This window comes from Bombyx mandarina, chromosome 19, assembly GCF_030267445.1.
Source record: "Bombyx mandarina strain Sakado chromosome 19, ASM3026744v2".
NCBI classification, from domain to species: Eukaryota; Metazoa; Arthropoda; class Insecta; order Lepidoptera; family Bombycidae; genus Bombyx; species Bombyx mandarina.
Window position 1 is genome coordinate 7,096,317 of NC_143225.1, and position 27,673 is coordinate 7,123,989.

The 27,673-nt window shown below is 36.1% G+C and overlaps 1 protein-coding gene across 1 annotated transcript; it reads right to left on the reverse strand.

Annotated features, from left to right (window-relative positions):
• Window positions 1-27,400, reverse strand: LOC114243502 (lysosomal proton-coupled steroid conjugate and bile acid symporter SLC46A3). Its single transcript, XM_028175012.2, has 5 exons — window positions 26,166-27,400; window positions 13,767-13,868; window positions 11,103-11,324; window positions 3,189-3,345; window positions 1-178 (listed from the first exon to the last, which is right to left on the reverse strand). Exons 1-5 carry the CDS (start codon window positions 27,136-27,138, stop codon window positions 91-93), a joined length of 1,542 nt encoding a protein of 513 aa, XP_028030813.2. The 5' UTR covers window positions 27,139-27,400; the 3' UTR covers window positions 1-90.
• Window positions 27,401-27,673: the final 273 nt, after the last annotated feature.

Consider the following 27,673-nt stretch of genomic DNA (forward strand, 5'->3'; position numbering starts at 1 on the left):
TATCAATACAAATCTTAATTTTATTGAGATTTTCTAATATTACAGATAGTTTTTTTTAATCTTAAACATAATAAATATATTAAACGATATTCAAAAACGGGTAATCTCACTTTCTTTCTTCGTTTCCTGTTTTCTTTTGGCCTCTCTCGCTTCCTTCGAGCGCAAGACGTACAAAATTCTGTAAATAAACAAAAAGGAATGATTGAACAAAAACGATTAAATTTTAACTGAAATTTCGACAATGACCTTGTTTCGGACGCTAAGCAAAATTTCCTTTAAAAGTATTACAGATACTGACGATATTCTTTTTCATCATACTACGTATTATGTAGTGCTGTTTTGAATATCAGGCTTTCTTGAGTTGTTTACGAAACTAAACCATTTTTACGGATATGTCTTATGTCTATTGTTTTCTTCATACTATCCCTTCAATATCCGACGGCAACACGTCTCATATACTTTATGGTTACTGTTACTGATAAAGGTCGAACCGTTGTTATATAAATCATGACTTGTTTTCATCTACGTTGCTGTACCTATCTATGTTCAAAAAACGATGTGTAAAAAAAACCAAAGGGAACGCTATTTCATCTTCTTTTTTTTTTCTTTTTTGAATCGATACATATTAAATAGACATAAAGTCGGGGCTGTGAATCTCACGTCGTGTTTGAAATGTTAACTGAATATATTATGAAATCTAAATAATAGATATAAATTTTATATATAAACGGTATCTCCGCATGGTACCATCCAGTCCGGTTTGAGCCCCGCGAGCTGAAATAGCCTCTCAAGACTATCAGTATAGGTAAAATAAATAAGTACCATCCAAACATGGTTGTAGGCAAATGAGCTTACGGCCCACCTGTTGGTGACCAATGGCTATCGCTCATGGATATTAGTAATGTTACAGGCACAGCCAAGTCGCTGCCTACCCATCCATTGAAACTACAAGCATATGAGCTTTCGTACATATGTATGTAGATGATACTATGACGTGAACTTTTCCTGATTCTTCAACAGCAATGTGTTGTAAAAATCGCATAAATGGTACAGAACAATATGGAGGACAAAAATACAATGAAACATTCGTTTTTGTTTTGGTAGCTACGTAAGAATATTTTTCGAATATAAAATAAAAATATTCTAAAATTAATTAATTATTAATTATTTTATTTTAGGAATTTAGCACATTTTTGTCGTTAAGCCTTTTTAATTTATTTTAATGACCCATACACTCATTAATCTAGGCACTAGCAACAAAGCTTATTTAAATATGATGATTCAGTAACCACAATTATAGCTAGCCGGTAGCTACATAATTTTTTTTTATTTACGTTAAAAAAAAAAATGGTTTGATAAAAACATTCCAATCTCCTTTAGTCCCATTAAAGGTTCAAAATTAGACAAACATAAATAGAAAATGGCAGTTCAAGGCTTAGTTTATTAGAAATCGAATGGTTTGTGATGAAAATTCATAGGAAGGGCGAACTCTCACGTCGTACACAAGGTCTCTTTTTGCAAAGCTGTCGCAATAATGTTCGACGCTACAATCCATTATTTACGTGAGAGTATGCAATCATTTATTTTGATATAGTACAATTGTAATTTTAACTGTAAGACGTATCACGTCCTATCACGACCTATCACCTCGTCTTTTGCGTTGGTCTCGGGAAAGACCAAAAGAGAATGATAGTATTAAGTATATATATTTTTTTATGATTGAAGAATTACTGGAGGCCCGGAGGCCTTTCCCGTTTCACCAGGACAGGTGGGCGAGCAAAGGTTCAGCCAGGAGGAAGCAGACCTAACAACTGAAGACCAACTGTTTCGTGAATGAATCTACTACCGGATCGGAATCGCGACCCGCTGAGAAGATCCGGCGAGAAACTCAGCGGGCTGATGCATGGGTTAGGTTGCACGTCGAACTCTTTGCCGAAGGATGAGATAGCCGTGTGTCAATTGTGATTTTAATGTTGAATATCGAGGTAAGCCGTGGTCTTCACTGTGCAATAATTGAATGACGTCAAGTCTAACACCGAGATTTTACACAATTTTTATTTTTAATTAACCAAACGGAACCCAAGATGGCCGTTATGGCGAATTAATAAAAAATATCTACAGAATTATGGGCATCTTTAAGTTAACATTTTTAAAGGTTTATATTTTGTTCAACAAGTTTACGAAAGCTTGTTGTAAATTATGTCTCTAACACAAAAATACTTGTCGCAAGATTCAAGAGTTGCGATTGAGTTACCTTCTAAAATGATTTTTAAATCTGTTCGAATGAAACAACTAGGTATTTTATTGTTACGTCCGTAAACGATATTTTCATTACCTCCCTATCGAAGAATATAGGTCATTGACTCATGTATTGCTAAATTCGCAGAGTGTTCTTTTAACTCTTCGAGTAAAAAATCTGATGCGATTTTGTATTGAGAGCGCAAATAAAAACAGTTTGATTTACTTGGTGTAAATTTTTCTGCAATGTAATATATTATCTATTTAAGGTAATTTTACACTTTAATTGGTAGTATGTGACTGCGTTGCAATTTGACCAAAAATTATATTCATTTTTCTAATGAAATACGTACTTAAAAAATGTTCACGATTGACTTCATCGGATAACATCGTGTAATAAAAATCAAACCCGCGTAATTAGTGGTGGTAAGACCTCTTATGAGTTCGCACGGGTAGGTACCACCACCCTGCCTATTTCTGCCGTAAAGCAGTAATGCGTTTCGGTTTGAAGGGTGGGGTAACCGTTGAACTATACTGAGACCTTAGAATTTATATCTCAAGGTGGGTGGCGAATTTACGTTGTAGATGTCCATGGGCGCCAGTAACCATTTAACACCAGTTGGGCTGTGAGCTCGTCCACACGTGTATCCAATAAAAATAAAAACTATGATGAGCGTTCAATGGTGCATAAGATTAAAAAGTCCCCGTCCGCTTCGCTGGGCATTTAAAATTAACATTATTATTTCTCACCCCCACAAAGATTCTCATTATTAACGCCTCCACAACTGGTGTAGGGAGTCCAACACTCATATAAATATTAGTCTATCCATTAAGTACATGTATTTTCTGCATGAATACCAAGTTTCAAGACAATCGGATCCATGGTTCAGTAGTTATAACGGAACATCCGTAAAAACCACTGTAGATTTGTATTCGAGTTTCTTACTTACATTAGTATCACAGTTGCGGGCAGAGCTAGCGCGGTGCTGATCAGGTAAAAACTACCAGAGTACGTACTCATGGTCTTTTTATACACGTATCCGTACAACGGTGAGTAGATCACAGGAACTAGCGCCTCTGATATGCTGATTAGAGAGCTCGTTTTACCTGTAACAAAAACGAAATGACTCAACCCGCTAGAAAAAAAATCGTCGAGTGCAGCTTGCAGCGTAAAAATTGTCCGGAAAATTATTAATGTGCTTATAAAGCAACTGTGTTGGTGACATTACAATGAGCGTCGGTGAGCATGAAACATGCAATAAATTCAAACTTCGTAGCTTAAAAATGAAAGATTCTAGAAAGAACTGAATTTATCTACTGGTGGTAGGACCTCTTGTGAGTCCGCACGGGTAGGTACCACCGCCCCGCCTATTTCTGCCGTGAAGCAGTAATGCGTTTCGGTTTGAAGGGTGGGGCAGCCGTTGTAACTATACTGAGACTTTAGAACTTATATCTCAAGGTGGGTGGCGCATTTACGTTGTAGATGTCTATGGGCTCCAGTAACCACTTAATATCAGGTGGGCTGTGAGCTCGTCCACGCATCTAAGCAATAAAAAAAATGTCTACAATTTGGCGAGACAGAAGCCCGAGACACAACATACACTGGAGTAGGGGTTATTTCAATAATTCAATTGAAATGTACATCATAAAACAAACGGATAGAATACGGAATGAATATGTTAGAGGAAGTCTTAAAGTGGCACCTGTGACAGAGAAGCTGAGAAGTGCGCGCTTGGGATGGTATGGACATGTGATGAGACGAAATGAAAATGAGGTTGGTAAGAGAGTGTTAACTATGAATGTGGAAGGATATAGAGGAAGAGGTAGACCTAAGAAGAAATGGATGGATTGCGTGAAAGACGATATGGGTAAGAGGGGAGTGAGTGAAGAAATAGTATATGATAGAAGAGTATGGAAGGAGAAAACATGTTGCGCCGACCCCAGGTGACTAGGAGAAGGGCTGGATAATGATGATGATGAAAACAATAAGTACAAACAAGAACTATCTTCACAAACCACTCGCTCACAGCGGCACAATGTGATACATAAGCAATTTGTATATCAAAATTGTTAAGACGCTCAGTCAATTCAGCACTGTTCCTAGTCGAAACCGTCGCTTGCGACGAAGGGCTCGACGAGCGAATTAACCCATAGACACAGCCCACTGAGTTTATCGCCGGATCTTCTCAGTGGGTCGCGTTTCGATCCGGTGGTAGCTTCTGCGAAGCACTGCTCTCGTTAGGGCCAGTGTTAGCAACACTCCGGTTTGAGCCCCGTGAGCTCATCTACACGTCAAGGAGAAGCTGAACATACAATACATTTCTGCCATATACCTCAATATGGTTGACCGCATTCACAGTTTGATGCCCATGAGCACCGGTTACAACAATATCACGCTCTTAACAATACGTATTAGGAGGTACTACATTAGAAATCTTACTTGCAACGGTCCATTAATTCATTCCATATATTAGTATCATGTGTGAATTATTAAATTTATGTGACGTGACTATGCCGCTGTTCAAATACTGTAGGTAGGTATCAATTTTGATGAGGATGTGCTCCCGAATGACTCCGATGACGAAATAATAACATCTATACATATAAATAAAATTGGAGTGTCTGTTTGTAATATTGAAATAACCGCTTTTTACTACATGCTTATGACTAATATATACCTACACCAAAATTTTTTACAATTTTTGTCGATCTCTCTGTCTGTCTGTTTGTTCCGGCTAATCTCTGGAACGGCTGGACCGATTTTGACGAGACTTTCACTGATAGGTAGCTAATGATAAAAGTAGTAACATAGGCTACATTTTTTAGACTAGCTTCGTCCCACGGCGTCACGCGGTACAACAATAACCGCGGTTAACATCGCGGGACTCGGCTATCAATAATAAAATTTAGTGTTTCCGAAGCAAAGCGAGAGCGGGTCGCTAGTCGTGTAATAAAAAAACGTACTCGCACTTTTATTTTATATTCGTAAATACTGGTGGTAGGGCGGATTGTAAACACATACGGGTACGACCATCTTGTCTATTTCTGCTAAGAAAAAGTCACCCATTTCACTCTTTAAGTAAGAAAGCATATTATTACTACTTTATTACTGGTGGTAGGACCTCTTGTGAGTCCGCACGGGTAGGTACCACCACCCCGCATATTTCTGCCGTGAAGCAGTAATGTGTTTCGGTTTGAAGGGTGGGGGAGCCGTTGTAACTATACATGAACTTAGAACTTATATCTCGAGGTGGGTGGCGCATTTACGTTGTTGATGTCTATGAGCTCCAGCAACCACTTAACTGGGCTGGGATCTCGTCCACCCATCTAAGCAACAAATAAAAAAAATGATAGTTCACGATTGTTTCACATCAGAAATAGTCAAGATGGCGGAGCATTTTTTTAATTTTTTTATTGCTTAAATGTGTGGACGAGCTCATACCCACCTGGTGTTAAGTGGTTATTGGAGCCCATAGACATCTACAACGTAAATGCACCGCCCACCTTGAGATATAAGTTCTAAGGTCTAAAGTATAGTTACAACGGTTACCTATGCATACGAAAAAACTAACTTCTTCCTTACCTTATACCTTACCTTATATAATCATTGGTAGCCTAAGGAGCTATTCTAAGTTCTCGCGGACAGGTAGGTGAGCTCACGGGCTCAACCTGAGAGAATTTCTAACAGTGGCCCTCGCAAAAGCAGTGCTTTCGTGAATCTACTACTGTATCAGAATCGCGACTCACTGAAAAGATCCGGCGAGAACCTCACTGGACGGTTTTCATCATTATCACGTGTATGTATACAATAGATGAATAAATAAATTAACATTTTATGGAAAACTACTGTTATAAAAAAAATCAATTAGATTTTAACCTATTATAAATGTAAAATCACATTTATTATAGCGTATTTCTACTCTCGTGCTTAAAGAGCTATTAGTGACTACTATCTGTGATGAAGAAACACGTCATGACTCACGCTAACACGTAAATTTAGTTAATTAAATCACAATGTATATCAATTTCAATACAGATTTGAATTCAATTGCAATCTTCGTAATGTAAAATACAAAACGAATAGTGATTTTCCATAAAGATGTTTGTCTTCGTTTATGTGCGTGATTCTCATCTCAGCACAAAGATGATATAAATATAGGTAGAAATGTGTGTCGGTACCCTTGTGTTTGAAGGAAGCAATGCGGTTAGAAATTATATTTATTTCAAGGGCTAAAAATATTTATAAGTCGTAATTAACATTTTATTTGTCTCTAAACAAGTTAATGATGTGACTTCATTATAATTTTTCCATAATACAAGCGACCCGATTCTTATTAATCAAAATAGATACATAATCACTTATATGATTTACGGCAGTGACTTGTGGGTCCTACTTGGTATCTTCACTCAACCTATTTTTTAGGCAAATAAGCCAGATTCGATTTCGATTCTTGATTTTCTTCTTCTCAATCGTTCCCTTATTTTTCAGGATCGTGACTCATCACTACTCTACTCACTATTTCTCCATTTTCCTAAACTACCCATATTTTTTTTTATATTTTGGCCCCGTGGTCTTATGCGGTTACCGGAGCCCATAGACATCTACAACGTAAATTCCGCCACCTACCTTTAGTTATAAGTTCTAAGGTCTCAGTATAGGTACAACGGCTGCCCCACTCTTCAAACCGAAACGCATTACTGCTTTACGGCAGAAATAGGCAGGGTGGTGGTTGGTACCTACCCGTGCGGACTCACAAGAGGTCCTACCCACCAGTAATTAAGCAAATTATAATTTTGCGGGTTTGATTTTTACTACACGATGTTATTCCTTCACCGTATAAGTCAATCGTGAACATTTTTTAAGTACGTATTTCATTAGAAAAATTGGTACCCGCCTGCGGGATTCGAACACCGGTGCATCGCTCGATACGAATGCACCGGAAGTCTTATCCTTTAGGCCATGACGATTTAACATCTCTTGCCTCGTGGAGAAATTCGTTGACCAGCATTTCTAGCTCCATGTCATCTGTTCAGACCACTGGTTTGGGCTTAACTGTCTATCTAGGGCATTCACTGCTCTTAATTTGCAAATTTAAATTTAATACAATCAATTAAATTGAAAACAATTAAAAATACAAAACTATAAAAAAAATATTCACCTCACAATAGACATCGAATAAATTCACAAAAAAAAAAAAAAACATTCCAGGTTTCGCTGTCGGCACTCTGTCGAGTGTGACGATGACTTCAAGATGGATCATGATTAGACAGATATGTTGCAACGTCGGTCATCGAAGTATTTCCCAAACCGATTTCAATAGGAAAACGTAGCCGCTTCCATAAATAGTTTCCAGTGCCTGTCCAACCGTAACGAGCCGTCTGAACGAAAATTGTATTGAGTATTTTAAGTCGAATTGTTTGTGGTACCGATAAGAGTGTCGTGATATTTCAACTAGGTCATGAGTTTATTTAGATTCGTATTGTTATTTTTATATCAAGGAATAATCCGTCCATTATTTCGATTCGATATTTAATAATGTTAAATGAGCAGAGGAACTCAAGGCTCTGCTGGTTTAGGCGTTATCGGAGCTCACAGCGTGAATACTGTCATTCCTCTTAGAACAATTGAGTTCGAATTCTAATAGAGGATCGAAATGAGTTGAACTTTAGTACCGGAGTACCGGAGTAGAGTTCATCCATACTACCTGGAGCCACTGCGATCATCCACAGTGCGTTTCCAGAGGTATTTTTTGCCACGTACCATCCGGCTATGGAATGAGCTCCCCTCCACGGTGTTTCCCGAGCGCTATGACATGTCCTTCTTCAAACGAGGCTTGTGGAGAGTATTAAGCGGTAGGCAGCGGCTTGGCTCCGCCCCTAGCATTGCTGAAGTTCATGGGCGACGATAACCACTCACCATCAGGTGGGCCGTATGCTCGTTTGCCTACAAGGGCAATAAAAAAAAACTTCCCTCATATTGGGGCTGTCAATAACTTTATAGCACAAACAAGGTATACACCAATACAGACGTAATTATCCTTTTGTGTTTTAATGAGAACCTCACAGTATGTCACGGGGTGAGACGTGCAAAAACGTCGCCTATTCCTTTTACGGATTATACCATTCCTATGTTTCCGGTTCCTTAACTAGAGCGAACTGATTTATGGTTCATAGATAAAGTGGCGTTATTGTAAATCGGTTAACACAAAATAAAAACGTGCAACAAATTGAAGCAGATCACTATGTTAATCCTAGATAAATTCAATTCAATATATAAATAGCTACTTATAAAAAAATATGTTTCAAACTAAAGTTAGAAAATTAAAAACCAATTGCACGCGCTTTGTAGATTGCTTTATTGGAAAATTGAAGAAAGAAATCGAAAACGAATTTGTTGAATTAAATAAAAATTTAATCGATTTTCCGCAACCGAAGAAATGCTTAAAATTTCAAATGCTTTTTATTTGCAGCGAAGGTCAAATAACTATTATATTTGCTCCTGTGTGAATTGTGAGATTTTTATAAAAATAATCATCTATTCCAAATATATACAGGACTTGGATATTGTATTGTCATTAGCAGAGACATTTTTTTTATTGCTTAGATGGGTGGACGAGCTCACAGCCCACCTGTTGTTAAGTGGTTACTGGAGCCCATAGACATCTACAACGTAAATGCGCCACCCACCTTGAGATATAAGTTGTAAGGTCTCAGTATAGTTACAACGGCTGCCCCACCCTTCAAACCGAAACGCATTACTGCTTCACGGCAGAAATAGGCAGGGCGGTGGTACCTACCCGCGCGGACTCACAACAGGTCCTACCACCAGTAAGCAGAGTTTCTCTTTCTGCGTTATTTACTGCGTATTATTACTACGACGATTAGAACAAAAAATAATATGCCAAGAGTGAATTTTAAGTAATAATTGACTTCCTAATTTGACCTCTTTAGGGCAATAAGTTAAGTTATTATTCAATCAAAACAAACACACCTGTTATCATTAGAACAATAGGATATAGTTTTCCATCGCGGCATTTTCCTTTGCAATGGAAACTATTTGTAAACTAAAGTGAGCAATAAATTTGAATTTACTTTAGAATTATTTAGGGATACATAATAACAACATGTTTATATTTTGATTGTGCACCGGTTGCAAGCCTATTGTCAATTTGTAGTGACACATGTAAATATTGGAATCTTTGCTTAGTACTTTTCCAGTATCTAGGCGTATTATGTAACCATGTTGTTGTAAGCTATCATTTAGGCAAACACCATATTTAATCAAAGAAAGTTTTCATAATGTTATGACCTATGGTAATGAACAACAATGACTCTGGTTGTTGAGATATGTATGTTCTATTTGTTCGCATGTTTCTTATCCGAATACAATGCTTGTTGGTGATTTAGCGAAATTTACGGGCTAGTACCATAAACATAAAAAAGGTGGCCCAAAATTAACGTAAAATAATTGACGTATTTCACGAAAATTTCAAACTTTGAACTATACTCTTCACGACTACAACTTAGGCCGAATTTTTATTTTTTATTTTTATTGCTTAGATATGTGGACGAGCTCACAGCCCACCTGTTGTTAAGTGGTTACTGGAGCCCATAGACATCTACAACGAAAATGCGCCACACACCTTGAGATATAGTTCTAAGGTTTCAGTATAGTCACAACGGCTGCCCCACCCTTCAAACCGAAACGCATTACTGCTTCACGGCAGAAATATTGTTCTTGAAAGGTTGCTCTTAACAATGTTAATGCTTGGAGCTGATTTTACTATTTAAAATAAACGTGATAACACGAAATCTGAGTACCCACACGCATGTTTCGAGTTCAGAGCTTTTTTATTTCATTAACGAAACTATGTACATAGTTCGTGCTAGATCGAACGTAAATTTTGAGAGTCCGCGAACCTAAAATCCTGTAAATGTGATTTTAATTTTGCCCGCCATTTAATATTGCTTTTAAGTAATTTGGCATGGTAAGTGTTTTATATATCGTATTAGACATGGTTTATTGTGGAGACGATTTTGATGTTTTTCGCAAAAAAACACTATTGAAAATTGAAAAAGGCGTTCCACAATGTTACTTGAAGCAATATTTTAAATTCTTTATATGCTTCAAGATGAATTTTTAATGTACAACGAACATGCACTTTGTAAATTTTTTATTGTGATTTGATCATTTGATATTGAAAACAATTCAATAAGTAATAAACAAAATGTCCAGATAAATAAATAAATAAATAAATATTTACTAACAATCACGCCACGTTAACTGGTCCCGTTATAAGTTCGTAAAGAACTTGTGTTACAGGTACCAGATAACGGAAATAAATATAAGATTTTTATTATACACATACACATATTTAATATACATCCATAGCCCTGGAAAAGACATTTATATTTATCATACAAATATCTTCGCTTGGCGGGATTCGAACCCGCGACCCCCTTGTGTAGTGACATGTCACTTACCACTACACCAGACGGACGTCAAAGATGTGTGGCCATTTAGCGTAGAGCTCAATATATCAACAACTAGCGACCCGCCCTGGCTTCGCTTAGGAAACTGTAATTTATTATTGATTTTTCCACTATTTAATGGATGTTATTATACATATAAACCTTTCTCTTCAATCACTCTATCTATTAAAAAAAAACTGCATCAAAATCCGTTGCGTAGTTTTAAAGATTTAAGCATACATAGGGATATAGGGACAGAGAAAGTGACTTTGTTTTATACTATGTAGTGATGATAAAAAAAAAACGTACAAATATGTGTCAATGTCTCTGAGGAGGTTATCATGGATATCGATATCTCAATAAAATTAAAAAAAAAAAACAGTAAAACTCACCAACTTCATCAGAATCGACAAGCTTAGAAGCGAGCGACCTCAGGGAAGTTGCACCGGCTGAACTGAACATGTCCAGGACAGGTCCAAGGAAGTAAACGGTCCTGTTCGGGGCCACCGCGTAGACAATACTCGCGAGGATTCTGCTGAAGCACGCGATCACTCCAATCATACTGTCCTCGAACTTCCATCTTTTGCTGAACAAGTATATTGTTATGAAGGAACCTGAACAAAAATTTGTAAAGTACAAGGTATTGGCTGCGCATTTAAAATGAACATTATTATTTATTGATTTATTGTCATTATTATTAAGGAGTCCAACGCTCATATAAATATTAGCTTATCCATTAAGTACATGTATTTTCTACACGGATACCAAGTTTCAAGTTAATCGGATGCATGGTTCAGTAGTTATAACGGAACATCCGTAAAAACCACTGTAGATTTATATATTAGCATAGATTGTTACACTGTTCGCTGGTTAGTTTTAAATCTAGCTAACTAAGAAGTCCTTTTTGGAGAAATAGTTCAGTCTTTTTTGCTGTATTATCAAGGCGGGTTTATCGACTTCTAAGCGATTTTCCGTAAACACTTACCATCATCTTATAACATGAGATCGAAGTCAAAAATGTTATTAAATTACAATTTTTTCACTTTTCATACCAGAACTCATAACCGGTAGGAATTTAACGAGGATATTAGTACATATAGTTGTAGCCTCATATTGCTATAAATACCGTCCGTCAGATATTTACGGGCTCTTTAATGTTATTATCATCGGTCTCAAATAGCAAAAATATCTAATTGTAACAGCAAAATAAGACTGATAAATAAATGAAAACTGCTGACAATGTTTGTCTTTACCATGCTGAATGAAATTCGTACGCACTTCTATATAAATGAATGTTTGCTTACAAACGTTCTACACACGAATGTTTGCGGAGCACACGTTTGAATGTCAAATAAAAATTAGTTAAATAAGAAAAAAGGAAAAACGGTCTTGCAATAGTAAATAGGCAAACAAAATTCACGGCTTTTACGAGTATAACATAAACATTCAAAGAATGACATGATCATACAAAAAAACAAAGACAAAATTTAACAAGATTACGAGCAAATGTTTGCAAATCTGGTTTCCTGAAAATAGGAATCACGGAAAAATACTACGAGTGTCCGACCACTTTGAAGGTTCAGTGAGAAATATTACTGAGAATAATACAAAAGGATACTGGCAAAAGAGTTCAAAGACACTTATTTATTCACTACGGTATATTTAGTGAAATGTTTACTTTAAATAAAAATGGCGGCGACCGTTCTAAATACGTTTAGTACCTGTGTCACTTATTATAGAAAGGTTGGAAATAAATTTATTGAATACATTTTCACACTGGGCGTTTTTGTTATGTTACGTAACTGAAAACAATTATCGCCTTGGATTACAATGATCATAGCAATTCCGCAGGGTGCTTACGCAGTGTTGTATTTCGGCAAGATAATAAAAAAAAAGCTTCGTCAACCATGAATGTTGCTGGGAAATATGAGGGTGAGGGGTCAAGAGGAATAAGTTTCGTGTAAAGTATCAGAATATCTAGAGATATCTTTAAGCATTGCCTTCATCAAGCCCATAGCAGATCAGTTAAGAGAGACTCAGCAAATTGCACCAAATATATTACGATCCTCAGCAATGAGGGAAAGAATGAGGAGGAGATTAGCCGTTGATAGCAGACAAGAAAAAATAATTTGATTTTGAAAAATCGTCGTAACAAAATACTACGTCGTTTAGAAAATTTAGTATCAACTAAGATTAGTGCAATACATACTTTCGTTAAACATTTATTTTATTCCATTTGTAGTTTTAGACGGCTATATATATTTTGAGCCTCCTTATGTTTTTATATATCGTCTTCTCGCATTAAAACTGTATAACCTCAAAACTTACTAATTTTACAGGAGAGTGTTTTAAAGGCGTAACATGTGATATTTTTAATCTTAATCATATTTGCAACATTTATATTTTACCAGTTACGTTATCTGTATTTTAAAGTAAGATAAAATTATGTATTAATTTTGTTAATAGTAGTCAAAACATACGAAAAGTAAAAAAAAAAAAAACTAAACTACGCTCTTTTGGCCGTGTTTATGAGAAAAATACTGGCGATACCAAATGTTTACGCATATTAACTCAATTTCGAATATTTTTGGAAATTGTACACTTTTAATGCGAAGAGGCGATTATGTATCTTAAGAAAATCACCGAAAATACTATTTTGCCAAACTGGAAAGTTTTGTTATTTACATATAACTTTTACAATTTGTACTCAACTGAAGTTGACTTTTTAATACAAGATATCGCATCTCTTTCATGTCTTATCATCTTACCACAGGCATATTTTTATCGTAAAAATGAAACCCTAAGTTAAACTTCTGTTTCTATGTGCAAAGAAACGTGATTTTTAATAGGTATGTTTTTTAGTCTATTATTCTAGTATTCAGAAGTCGACGAATGTCACCTTAGTCGTCTGTGACCAGCAGATTAACCACCATTGCCAGAAAAACAGTCAGTAACAAAAGAGGAAATGTAATAAACATAATAATTACTTGTGACGTACACGACGAACCATTTCGACAAAAGGGTAACTGTCGTTCTAAATTTATAATTAAACTCACCGATAATCCCAACAAAGACGGAGTATGCGAGGAACAAACTGTAGTCGACGTCCGTGAATTTGTGCTTGTATCGAGTGAACAACATTGTCAGCTGCGTTTCACCTTTATCCCAAACGAAACAGGTATTAGTCAATCTGATGCTACCGACCAGCGGCAATCTGCAAAGATTAAGGGTAATAGGCCCCTTTTCTTGTGTATAAGCCTACTACTCTACAATGGTGCTGCACCTTTTTTTATTGCTTTTTTTCTACATGAGAATATCGCCGTATCCCCACCCGCGCGGCAGGTGGGGTATGTGGGAGTTGAACCTCACTAAAAACTCCTGCCGCTCACAACCGGCGCCCTACCTCGGACCGGGCCGGAGCCCAGTCGGGGCTATTGAGACGGCGGGACAGGGTTGACACAGAGCACATTACATCCATCCCTCCGATGGTGATGCACCTTAGAGCAACTTAAGCAAACTCTTAGATTTTCAAAATTACTTTTACGGCTAAATATCGCGTTTTTACTCTCATTATAATAATATATTATTTTGGACGTTCCGAATACATCACATTTTTCGTGATCACGGACTTTTTGAAATAGAATAGAAATATATATATATATATATATTTACACGATTTTAATATTTCGATTGCAACTTTTTTTTTTAAATATATTGCAAAATTTAAAACTTTTTTTTTCCTATTTAAGGCTACTTAGTATTTAATAGAAGATTAAAACGTACTTTATGATACTTTTCCTTCATTTTAAGTTTTTTAAAACATTACAAATATTTCGAAGCTAATTCATTAAGCTTAACTAACATATAAAATTTATTTTGTGACTTATAACTTTCATTTCAAACTGGCAGAATATTTGGGCTTAAAGCATTTACAGTTTATTTTCTTGATTTTTTAATTCGGTGCGATTTTTTTCCAAGGAACTACGCACGTTGACTTATGTATATACATAATATATTCACAAACGGTAAACCAAAAAGTCTATACTTCCTATCCGGTAGTATGTGTACCACCATCCTGCCTATTTCAGAGCAGCAGCAGCATTATTAATAAACATTACAATTGAGACTATAACCTCATCTTCAAAACTGATGTTTATGGGTTCTAAGACGCACTTCATGTGGTAGGCCGTGAGTTCATTTACTCATCATCGCAAGCCACCACTACTAAGCCAAAAGCATAGTAACTCCACTGCAGGAAGTAGAAGGACGGTGGTATATACCATGGCTCGTAACACGTAAGTCGCAAGGTTAGCCACAGCAAATTATTTTTTGAATTGTTAAAAAAAAACTCTCAACTTTCTTTTGTCTTGGGTTCTGAGCGATTAGCTGATAGTGCGTCTTAATCAACTTGTAATCAATCAAATTTAATTACAATTTTACTACGCCTATTCAATTATGCAGAATGCTTGTTGTTTCGTTAAATCGATGTTTTATTATGAAGGAAAACTGTACCTTTGCATTTTTTATGGACCACTATTGCGAAAGAATGTTTGATGAAAAATTAGGAAAGCATTTTTATCTTCGAGAACGCTATTGATGTACTTTCGAATTTAGACATAATATTACGAATAAAAATAAATATATTTTGAACCATTTGTACATTTTGAACAGATAGTATTATATTATCCATCGTATTGTCTTGATAATTGTACCACTGTTAATTATACCATAAACCACCTACTGTTAATTTAAGATGGTGTACATATTGTAAATTACCTAACATTATGCTTTATATACTATGCTTTAGTTCTATAAATTTGCTATTACAGAACAAATATGTACACACACATTATCACTACTATAAAAATAACTATTATGACACAAATAATAATTGAAAATATAATTGAAGATAAATCAAAAGGTTTTTACACAAATCTTACCACATACGAAATCAAAATAATTGTTTCTTGGCTTTCATGTTTGTTGGCTTTCCAAAAGAGAAATACTGAGCTAAGAGAAAAGAAAAAAAAACTAATACAAAAATTCTAAACGATGCGCGCGTTAATGAATTCGAGTATTGACTTGTTTTTTTTTTTTTCATTGAAAATCTAAAACATATCAATGTTAGGATTCAATTTTGAATGACAAAATGTACTTATTAAGGTAGAGGTCAACATCTCCTATCTTATAAGCCTTAATATCTTAGATACCATATTATCAATGTGATCACGACCTTGTTACGAATGCAAACGTAATTATCTTAAAATTTGTTGTAATACGATCTTAACACTGTGACAGCTTAATATTATTAAACAAAATCCGAATACCTGTATATATTAAGTCGGCATTATTATTATAATTGTTTTATTATTGCTTAGATGGGTGGAAGAGATCACGGCCCAACTGGTGTTAAGTGATTTCCGGAGCCCTGAGACAACCCTTAACAATATAAATGTCTTCTCTTACCTTAAGATATGAGTTCTAAGGTCTCAGTTTTATAGTACAAAGGCTGCTCCACCCTTCAAACCGAAACGCATTACTGCTTCACAGCAGAAATAGGCAGGGTGGTGGTAGCTACGCCTGTAGACTCACAAAATGTTCTGCCAGCAGTAATTGCGCAAATTATAATTTTTGCGGGTTTGGTTTTGATTACACGATGTTATTCGTTCACCATGGGAGTTAATCGTGAACATTTGTTAAGTACGTAAATTAGTACCTGCCTGCCGCCTTCGGACACCGGCACAGTTGCATCGTCTGATGCAAATGCACTGGACGCTTTATCTTTTAGGCCTCGACAACTTCATTTAATATTTTTCGGCAGTAGGTATTTCATTAGTAGATTGCCTATCACTAGTGTCCGCTAAAAAGTGGATATTCAACAGAAATATATTAAACTAGCTGACCCGGCAGACTTCGTAGTGCCTCAATCGATAAATAAAAGGCCTAAACTTTTGTATAAAATAAACATAAAACAAACAAAAGGAATCCATCCGACGGGGGACACATCAAAGGGAATACAAAATTATTATTTTTATTTAATTCCTAGCATTTTCATATTTATCTACCTTTTAAACCTTCTCTGGCCTTATAACAAATAATTCAAGACCAAAATTAGCCAAATCGGTCCAGCCGTTCTCGAGTTTTAGCGAGGCTATGGAACAACAATTCATTTTTATATACATAGATTGGGGACTACTGTAAATTACGTACATAAATTACGGTGGGTATCTGTAGCAGAATGAGCAACGCAAAGTAAGACGTCATGATCTTCGAATAGTTCCAACTCTAGGACACTTCACACTGGATCAAGCATCGCAATAAACCAGAAATTATTCGTCCGTCTGTTCCGGAAGTGCGTGCAAAATTTTAACTAATTCAGAGGCCTTTTAGTTTGAACACTGATTAGAATTGTTTTATCATTTTAAAAGTTAACATGCCTCAAAAAATAATTAAATTATATCCCAGAATTAAATTAGTAACACTAGTGAAACAGGTTTCGAGGTAATAAATAAAAATAAAAACAGATATCAAGTTAAATTATAAATAAAATAATTAATTAAAACAAGAGAGAGAAGAAAACGAGAGGTATGAAACAATGAAAAAATTTTCAAAGTCACAATAAGCGACCCCAAGTAACGATTTTCTCCTGCGTAATGTGTGCTGAAAACATAATAATATAATAGATACGCGACAAACAAAACCCAAAACATATTTAACGAAGATTGTCTCTATTCGATGCAGGGCAATTGAATAGATCAGATAATTAATGATCTATATATTAATACGTGAAGCAAAAACTTTGTACCCCTTTTTACGAAAATTGCGCGGACGGAGGAGTATGAAATTTCCCACGCTTATAGAGAATATAGAGATGGAGTGCAGAATGCTAATTTTTTTTTTAATTATGCGTAAAAAGTACATTAAAACATTACACACACTACCATGTATTTGACACACACACGCATGCATACTATTTGTTTATTGTCAAAATAATGTTATTTCTTAAAGTCTGTGGTCAAATTATTTATCTTTTAATATTATTTGTTTCTATTATAGTCTTGGCGAAATCTGTGATTAAAGAAGTTGAATAGTCTTTGACAATAGAACCATAATAATTTTCAAAGTTTTAATTTAAACTAGGAATTATAGTCGAATTTCGACTATTGCGGGACCACTAATATTAATAATTAGATAAATGATGTTGGTATTTCTATCCAACATGTTTGTATTAAAACTTGATTATTTTTAAGTTGGTAACACAATTTTTCCCCCTTCCTCTCTTCCCCCTGAATGGTCTTCAAAACTATACGCGAATAAGTGTTCTGAGGTTTTATTAATAAATCAGCCCTAAAGATCAGCTCAATGCTCTCGAATTCCGACAAATGATTAATACAAATTTATTTCCTGTACTTGTGACTCACAATTAAATTTTCTTAAAACTTTATTGTCTAATCTCGCTTCAGGCAAGTGGTCTCAATGCAAAAGTGCTGCGTTACATTAAAAAGTTACATAAATTATATGGATCCAACTGAATCATTTAAAATTTACTTAACCTTTAACATAGTAATATAATTATTTAATGTTTTCACAATATAGACCACACTTTATAAATACTATGTATCTCGTCGCCAAATTCGTAAAATCAAATTTTTCTATCGCGATTTCTAGTATTGTTATTTCAGTTAAGAGTAACATCATTAGTTACTTTAAGTTTCAAGAGAGGTTACCGGGAGCTCGTAAGCATTAGATAACGTCACTTATGACATGAGGTTGAAATGTCAATTGTAATGTATAACAGGTTCCACTCTTTTTTTTCCTAAAACCTTGTTCGGACTAGGCGAGTATTTTAGTCGAGTACCGAGTAATTTAGTGGCTAAACTACTCGCTACTGCACAGAAATCGTTCGCATTACGGTCCAGTACAGTACACAAGTGAGTGGTGTTTTGCAAGATGAACAGGCTGCAACGCAATAGAGTGAATAAACTGATTAAGCTAATCGTAATGGCTATTTTGGAAGAGGTGGATGAGGAAATTTTTGTGATTAAAAAAAATAAGTTATGGGTACGAAAATGGATCGATAGAAGAGATCAACTAGGAGCTACTAAATGTCTTCTAAAGAAATTAGCATTGGAAGAGATCCCAAAGAATACTTCGATAGTTTGAGAATGTCCAAAAGTTGTGTGAATTTTCTGTTAACGAAAATACACTCTCAAATTCAGCGCAAAGATATCCATTTACGAAGTGCCACTAATGAACTCGACAAATCAACAGGTTCGGACTTGTTTAGTCAATGAGCCAGTGAGCAAGGACGCGTGATGGGAGGCGCTACTCGCCCGAAAAATAGAACAAAATGGATTGACTTGACTAAATTATTTACTAACCTACTCGACTACATTTTCGGTGTTCGGACACATTTAGCTACTAAATTACTCGGTACTCGACTAAAATACTCGCCTAGTCCAAACAAGGCTTTAGGGCTATTCCAGCTACGCGCGGACGAGTCGGTGAGCCGGATCCCACTCCATATAGGCTATATGTTATTACTCGTATTTGCTAGCATTTCGCCCTTCCTACACGACAGCCGGGTATTACTTAAGATACGCCGTGGAAAAATTTAAGACACGATGTATTATCACAGACCCTGTTTAGTGGAAAACATTTGTGATTACACTAGGTTTTTGAATTATAATAAATTATTTTAAATATCCGTTTAATAGTTAAGGGTTGGGAAGCGGGCTCACGATTCACTTAGGGTTGAACTCTTACTAGAGTCCATTGAAAATATAATTATTACAGCGTCTGTCTTACGTTTTACGCAAATAGGATGACAGTACAATACGCGTACGGGCTTGCGACATATCAAAATATTATCGTCTTTTTTGTAGTGTATTGACCGTAAATCGTAAAACAATAGTTAGTATTCAATTACGTACGCGCTCCAAAAGTCCTTATGTCGCAACTCTAATACCTGTACCTTTATTTTCATATTTTTTTCTCTACCTTGAAACGTGAAGAAGAATTTTAGATAGCATTAGAACATTTAAGAAGTCGTCGTGGCCTAAAAGGATAAGACGTCCGGTGTATTCGTGTTGAGCGATGCACCGGTGTTCGAATCCCAGGCGCATACCAAATTTTCTAATGAAATACTTACTCAACAAAAGTTTTCGATTGACTCCCACGATGAAGGAATAACATCGTAATAAAAATCAAACCCGCAAATTTTAATTTGCGTAATTGCTGGTGGTAGGACCTCTTGTGAGTCCGCGCGGGTAGATACCACCACCCCTCCTATTTCTGCCGTGAAGCAGTAATGCGTTTCGGTTTAAAGGGTGGGACAGCCGTTGTAACTATACTTGAAACCTTAGAAATTATATCTCAAGGTGGGTGGCGCATTTACGTCGTAGATGTCTCTAGGCTCCGGTAACCACTTCACACCAGGTGGGCTGTGAGCTCGTCCACCCATCTAAGCAATAAAAAAAAAACATCTTTCGTAGACCAATCAATACGTTTTAGCTCACCAGCCTTGTTCAAGGAGATCGTACTTCAATTAATACAAAAAGTAATTTTTCAATTGAGAAAGAAATACGCACGCCCGTTTGTCTTATCGCTGGATTTAATGTTTTGTAATCAATTAAATTGCTAAATTACTTTGTTTGTTTGCTAGTTAGTTAAGCTCTCACCATGAAAGTTTAAGACGTGATTCGGCCATCGTCTTTGAGACGTGACGTTTTTAATCACATCAGATTTTTGAAGTTGTACTTCTTTAGGCGCGTTATGAAAAATTGATGAGAGTGAAATTTCACGATGCGCGCGCACCGTGACACAAAATTAACAGAATGAAGTTGCCCACTAAATCGCTCATTACAATACGACCGACGTAACTTGGCGAGTCTGAATATAGCCGCAGGTGAACTTTCCGAACCGTACCGATAATTACCGAATTTATACGATGTCAAGATAAGGGATGTCCAATATGCGTGTTTGAGGATGTTGTTTAATCGATTTTTTTCAAATTGATTAAAATTGAAATAAAAAAATAAAAAAAAATAATAAAAATAAAGTATAGCTTCTTACGCGCGTACAAGTACATGCACCCTTTTTCTTTCTTTTTTCTTTTTTCCTACCTAAGCTGATAGCCTTGAGAGGCTATATCAGCGTAGCCTTAACTAGTAGGTGAGCTCACGGGGCTCAAACCTGATGACGTTGCTAACACGAACCTTAGCAAGAGCCGTGCTCCGCAGAATCTACCACCGGATCGGAAACGCGGCCCACTGACAAGATTAATAGACCACACCGCTCAAATCGTCACCTATGACAACTTGGTTACAGAAACATACATTAAAGAACGACGTTATCGTAAATGCAATCCTTGAAAACCTGTGTAACGATTTGTCCTGATGTTATATTGAATAATAGCTGTTTCACTCTTCGAGCCAGAACACTGGTGTTTCACGTCAAAAATAAGCATTATTTTTTGTCACTCCAATAGCTTCTTTATCACAAATTAAAAAAAAAACATGATGCATTAGGCGTAAAAGCGCTAATATATATTAATCGTATTATAATTAATCGATTTAAATTGAAATGATCAGAAGCAACCTTCAAGTTTAGTGTGTATATAAATTAATCATCATAAATTAAAAATTCAACTTAGTAAGTTAATACGAAAAATAATTATGTTTTTCACTGAAAATTTTAAGTGATTTCAATGCGTAGTTTTTATAATTTTTTTTTTTTCGTAAATTTTTTCATGTGCTGAATAGTGTAATTAAGGTAACTACTGGCCCCGCAGTAGTCGAGATTCGACTATAATTAATTGAAATTATAAGTTTAAACATTATTATGGTTCTACTGTCAAACACTATTATATTTCGATAATATTATCACAGTATTCGCCAAAACTGCATTATAGATCAATAATATTAATGACAAACAATATTAATCTATTTTCAATACGACCACAGAATTTAAACAATAACAAAAGTCTCCCAATTGACAGTAAACAAAGGGTATATTTTTATGTATGTGTAGTGTCAAATACATGGTAGAGTGTGTAATGTTTTCTTTGTTGATTTTATGTAAATTTTACGCATTATTTTTAAAAAAAATTTGCATTGTGCACTTCTTCTCCATATTTTCTATAAGTGTGGAAAATTTCATACTCCTCCGTCCGCGCAATTTTCGTAAAAAGGGATATAAAGTTTTTGCTTCACGTATTAATATATAGATAACATTCGGTTCTTATTATTTTTATTTTCTCTACCTGTACGCAACGTAAAATCTGTCATTTTGTTATTGTACAGCAGCATTACAAGGTTCCTATTTGCCCATATACAGTTTACAATCTTTCAATCTTTAGTATCTGGCGTAAGAAGTTGACGTTTAACTATTAGCTCGCATTTTGAACTCGTTGTGGCCTAAAGGATAAGACGCCACATTCGTATAAAGCAGTGAAACAGTGTTCGGATCCCGCAGGCGTGTACCAATTTTACTAATGAAATACGTACTTTACGAATGTTCACGATCGACTTCCACGGTGAAGGAATAACATCGTGTAATAAAAATTAAGCCCGTAAAATTATAATTTGCTTAATTACTGGTGGTAGGATGCCTTGTGAGTCCGCGCGGGTAGATACCACCACTCAGCTTTATACCTGATAGACTGTAAAAACTGAGACCCTAGAACTCATGTCTCTAGATGGGTGGCAGCATTTACATTGTAGATGGGCTTTTCACTTCATAAATCAACAAACAATCATCACTACACGAAACCTGTGCAAAACTGCTAAAACTAATTCCCTTTTTTTAAATCGCGTATACGTATGAGCAAGTTCACGGGGTGCCTGCCCCCACTCACCTTGAGTCATGAGATCGCAATCTCAATTGTATAATATAAAATCAGTCACATTCCTCATACTGTATCGCATCATTTTATTCGGTATTTTTACGAAAATTTCTAAGCGGATAGCTAATTCGATCGGTAACAAAAATTACAATTTCAAAAATTTCCAAACACGAATTCAGGGTTATTAATTACAAAACAATTTTATAAAATTAAGTAACAACAAATGGGTTTATTAAGCAAAAGAAAATAATTTCCTAATTCGGCCACGACTCGCAACTAGTATCTAGTAATTATTAATATATTATTTCGTAATTGATCATTTGTCACGTATTGTTTATACGTGAGACACACTAAAAACTCTAGTTTGAATTATAACGCTTTAATATCAATTATTGAATGCTTCATTTGATAAACCACGATTCTGAATAGAATATTGTTTATATAACTTTTATCGGTTCAACTATCGATAATTTAGTCAAAGTTTTATTAGAATTATTTCATGCCAGGCTTATCAAGGGTTAGGTCAAGCAAAAAAATGTTTAGAGATAAATGTCGTTAAATATTATTGCGTAGATAGTAAATGTAATTTGATGGTTGGTTGCTAATAAAGTTTGCAGTAGGTACTTGTGAGATAACATAAAATGTAAATATAACTCTTTTTGTTGATGTATTTTCTTGCTTGGTATTTTATAGTAAAGCCTAATTAGCCCACTGAGTCGCCGCATCCTTTCAGTGGTTCGCGCTTCCGATTCGGTAGTAGATTTAGCGAGGCACTGCTCTTGCTAGGGCTATTGTTAGCAAATTCTCTCAGGTTAAGCCCGTGAGCTCACTTACCCGTCCGTGAGCTAGAATTGCCTTTTATGTTGCCAGCGGATAGGTAGAAAAATCATATATCATAACTTTTAATACGAAACCCATTTTTTAACAAAAAATTCATTTTTTTTTAATTGTGTTTCTAGGCAGACGACTATACGGCCCACCTGATAGTGAGTGGCTACCGTCGAGCCTCGTTTGAAGAAGGATATGAACTCTACTCTGGTGGCGGTCGGTGCGATGTTAAAAACATGATGATGGTATTGTACCGCCACAGTATCATCTCAAACAATTCCTCAGAGCACTCCCCATGGAACATACTGTACAAAATACAGAGGGAACCGAAGTCCCACCATAGACCCAGAGGTTCCAAACGATCCGTGAGAATGGGATTATTGACAATCCGAACGTAAATTAACATAACAATATGCTGTTGGAAATACTTTTTTAAAATAATAAGCAAACATAAAGCATGTTTTGTTTTTCATGTTAATTTAGTTGCGTAAATTAATTAACCTAGCCGTTGGTGTGATAAAATAACCGCCCTAACTGGGCTGCCAGTCGCAACCGCCATTCGAGAAGCTGAGGACCGGACGAGATGGAAACAGCTCACGAGACAGGCCACGGTAAAATTTCAGGGACACGACCTTCAGCAATGAAGAAAGTGACGAAGAAGAAGAAGTTGCTTAATAAATATCCTTCTGCTTCTGAATTCTTAAAATGAATAATTAAAATCACAGCGACTATTAATTAATTTATTGAATTTAAAAGTAATTTCATAATTTTAATATTTAATAATTTAGGGAATTCAAACAAGTATTATTCTCCATCCTTTTACTTAATTCATATATTATGTTCTATGCACGACCATTACTATGAACGCAGCATTGACTAAAATTTTTTGTTTATTTATTAATATAGAAATAATAATAATAACACCGTGTTTAATAACTATAAATGTATTTTACATTTAAACGTATAAGTATATATCAGTATCTGATTTGAATTTGATTGAAATTTTAAATTGGGGCCAAATCACCATCTGTGAGTTCTCAACGATTATTTACTATTTAAAAAGTATTAATATTCTTATTTCCCAACAATTATATTAAAAAGATGAAGCTTTTAAGCTAGATTGAATTTAAAAGTGTTTACATTACCTTCTTTATTTTACTGATATGTGTTCTATTTTTTTAAGTTTATCCAATCTACTAAGTCCTGCCTACGATGCTGTTATGGATATGGATGTCCTGTATTATTGTATTCTTGATCTCCTTTTTTCAAGAAAAGAAACAATTTGAGGTTTTTGATAGTATCAATATAAAATTGACTAAAAGTATAAAAACGTTTGATTTTGGTACTAGTGATCGGCTTTTGTAATCACCAGGCCACGAGGCCCGTGAACTAGTCTTATTAGTGGTAGTACTAAGCCCGGTAGTACTGAGCATAGTAGTACTGATCCTATTAGTACTGAGCGGCTATGAGTTCGGCTATTGTCTAAAGGAATAGAAGAACGAACGATATAACTAGGCGATTTTTACTGGGATTACTGCAGGGTGAGAAGAGCACACTCTCAAAGGCCGCCTTCTGTTCCTGCAAGATGGCGCATTGGCAGAAGTCTAGTACCGTCCGCTACGCCTCGATGCTGTCAAGCATTGCAGCCATTACGTGTGCAGTGACAAGTTAGAACGTTACGCGGATAGAACATGGCCACGCCTCTATCACACGGGACTAACCGCGTGCGTAAGTTCCTCCAAATGTGCAGGTTGCATCCCCAATATTGGCAACCTGCATTTGATTTAGCTTCAAACCAGTGTAAGTGCTTCTCGAAGCAACCACCATCGGTCAGCAACTACACTAATTGAAAGATGAGACGACCGTGGTTTCAATTTAGGTCCAAGTCTTTAGGACTGGGTGACTCGCCTCGACGGTGCGTAGACCGTCGAAGGATCGACCGATCGCGTATCTGCAGTACGACATTAGGCTCTTTGTGCATAGATAATAATAGAGCGGGAATGGGCTAAGTCACTACCTCTGTCTGCAGGATTAGGATGGTGTCCCTACCTGCTTCCAATGGGCTGCTGCCATAGCTGTAGCAGCTTCGCAACTTGTATTATTAAAAACTACTACATCCGGTAGATTTTGTAGAAGCCAAAGGCCAAAGGCTAAAGGGGTCGCCAAACGATAAGCAGCGGCGTTTTCTGAGTATTTAAGCAAAATACTGTGAACACCGACCGGTATTTACTGGTGTTAATAAGTGAATACGCCTTCTATGCTTGCCACGAAGCATCATTCATTGAAGTTCATGGGTAGAAAGACCCTAAAGTACAATCGAAGTTCCAACTCCACGTCTCAAGGCATCTGTCGGCATTCACGTGATCTGAACGATGAGCTTCGGTAACCAGTAACCACTTAACACCGGCTAGGCGATGAGATTGTCTGTCCTTGAAAATGATATCAATCAGAGAGCTAGGCATGCAAATAACGTGAGAATATTGCTAATGCGATTTAATGTACTATAACCAAGATCGCAGGCTTTTTAACTACACTAGTACGTTTCTCTATCTCAGTATGAAGTTTAACACGTGAATGGAATAAAGCAACATAAAATATCCAATCCAATATTATGATTGTATGTGGTAAAATATGCGGTTAAAACATACGATTTCGTTTCATTGTTTTTCTGCGTAGAACAATGTTTAATAATTTCGAAAAATAAAATTAATTTATTGTATTTTAATCTAATTTATTGAAACAAGCACAATAAACTGTAATAAACAAATTCAAAAATATTTACCTAATAGCGGTCCAACGATGAGCATGTAACAAATTAATATTAAGATGACTTGTACGCGGTGGGTTCCCTCTCTCGCTTTAAAGCCCACTTTTACCGTTGCTACGAGGTCTGACAATGAAAACAAAGATACACACTCAAGCTTCGTACTGTCAACTGTTTTCTTCTTTTTCTCTTTTATTCTCAACAGAATATAAATGAAGCCGAACATGTAAATGAAGCAAGCGGTCACGAAAACCGCCTTGTAACCGAAGTTGCTTGTCATTATCCCGCTTAGAGCAAGACCGACGGGCTTGCTCAGTGTCAATACGGCAGTTACTATCCCTATACGAAAAGTCCTTTCTGATTCACTTGTGATATCAGAGATATAACTATAAACCGCCATCGTCATGGCAACGCGGCCACCAGCCAGTGCAGGCAAGAGACCTTCCAGAAGTGCAGTCTCATTCATACCGACTTGCCGGAAGAATACCGCACTCAACATGACGCCGATCGCAGATATTAATTTTCCGAGAATAGGCACGATCATGAAGGCCTTTCTGTTGCCTGTGCGGTCGCTCCAGGCCCCTATAAAAAGGGCTAGGATGCCTGGCGGTGCCGTTTGCAGGGGTGAACTCCAACTACTCATCGTAGTGACCATTCTTTGAACTTTTTTTTCTTGTTCTGTGTAGTTCTGAGTGCGTCCTTGCATTATATGCCTGCAAGTTTCCTCGTCGTACTGCAGGTTCACTAGGCACGATTTTTCGAGGCACATATTTTGAACCGCCAGCCCGGCTAGCACACTCGGTAATACGTAACATATCACAAACGGTTCGACGGTGATTTTCGTTCGCAACCGCCATATTTTCTTTAGAGATTCCTTTAAATCGCGCGAAAGTTTATTTTCGGTGTTGATTTCTTTACTGTATTGTTTATTGCACTTGCAGGGTTCGACACTAACAACTTTTTCGCCGGGCACTTCGACCCGCAGCGTCATTTTGATTATCGTTCACTGTTCGTTGCATTTATTTTATTTTGTTCATGTTATTTAAAACGCGCGAGTAAATTTATTTAGGGTAGATAAAATTATAAAGAAATTTACTCTGTAATTGCGATCTTTTTGATGTTATAATATTATTATTATTTTTACAATTTATTTTGCAAGACAGTGTACAGTGCATGTAGGAGCGCGTGCGGCGATGCTGTGTTGCGCGCAGTACGGCTGCCACGAACAACGTTGTCTTTGTAACTGGCTATCAGTTGTTCGTTGGAACTATTTAATTTGTTCTTTATCGATTAATCACGTGGCCACTTTTGATTCTTATTCTCGTGTTTACTGATTTAGTGTAAAATTTTTATATAAACTTTACAAATTCATCTCTATATATCTTTAAATATAAAAATGAATTGCTGTTCGTTAGTCTCGCTAAAACTCGAGAACGGCTGGACCGATTTGGCTAATTTTGATCTTGAATTATTTGTGCAAGTCCAGAGAAGGTGGTTAAAAGGTGGATGCCTAAATATGAAAATGC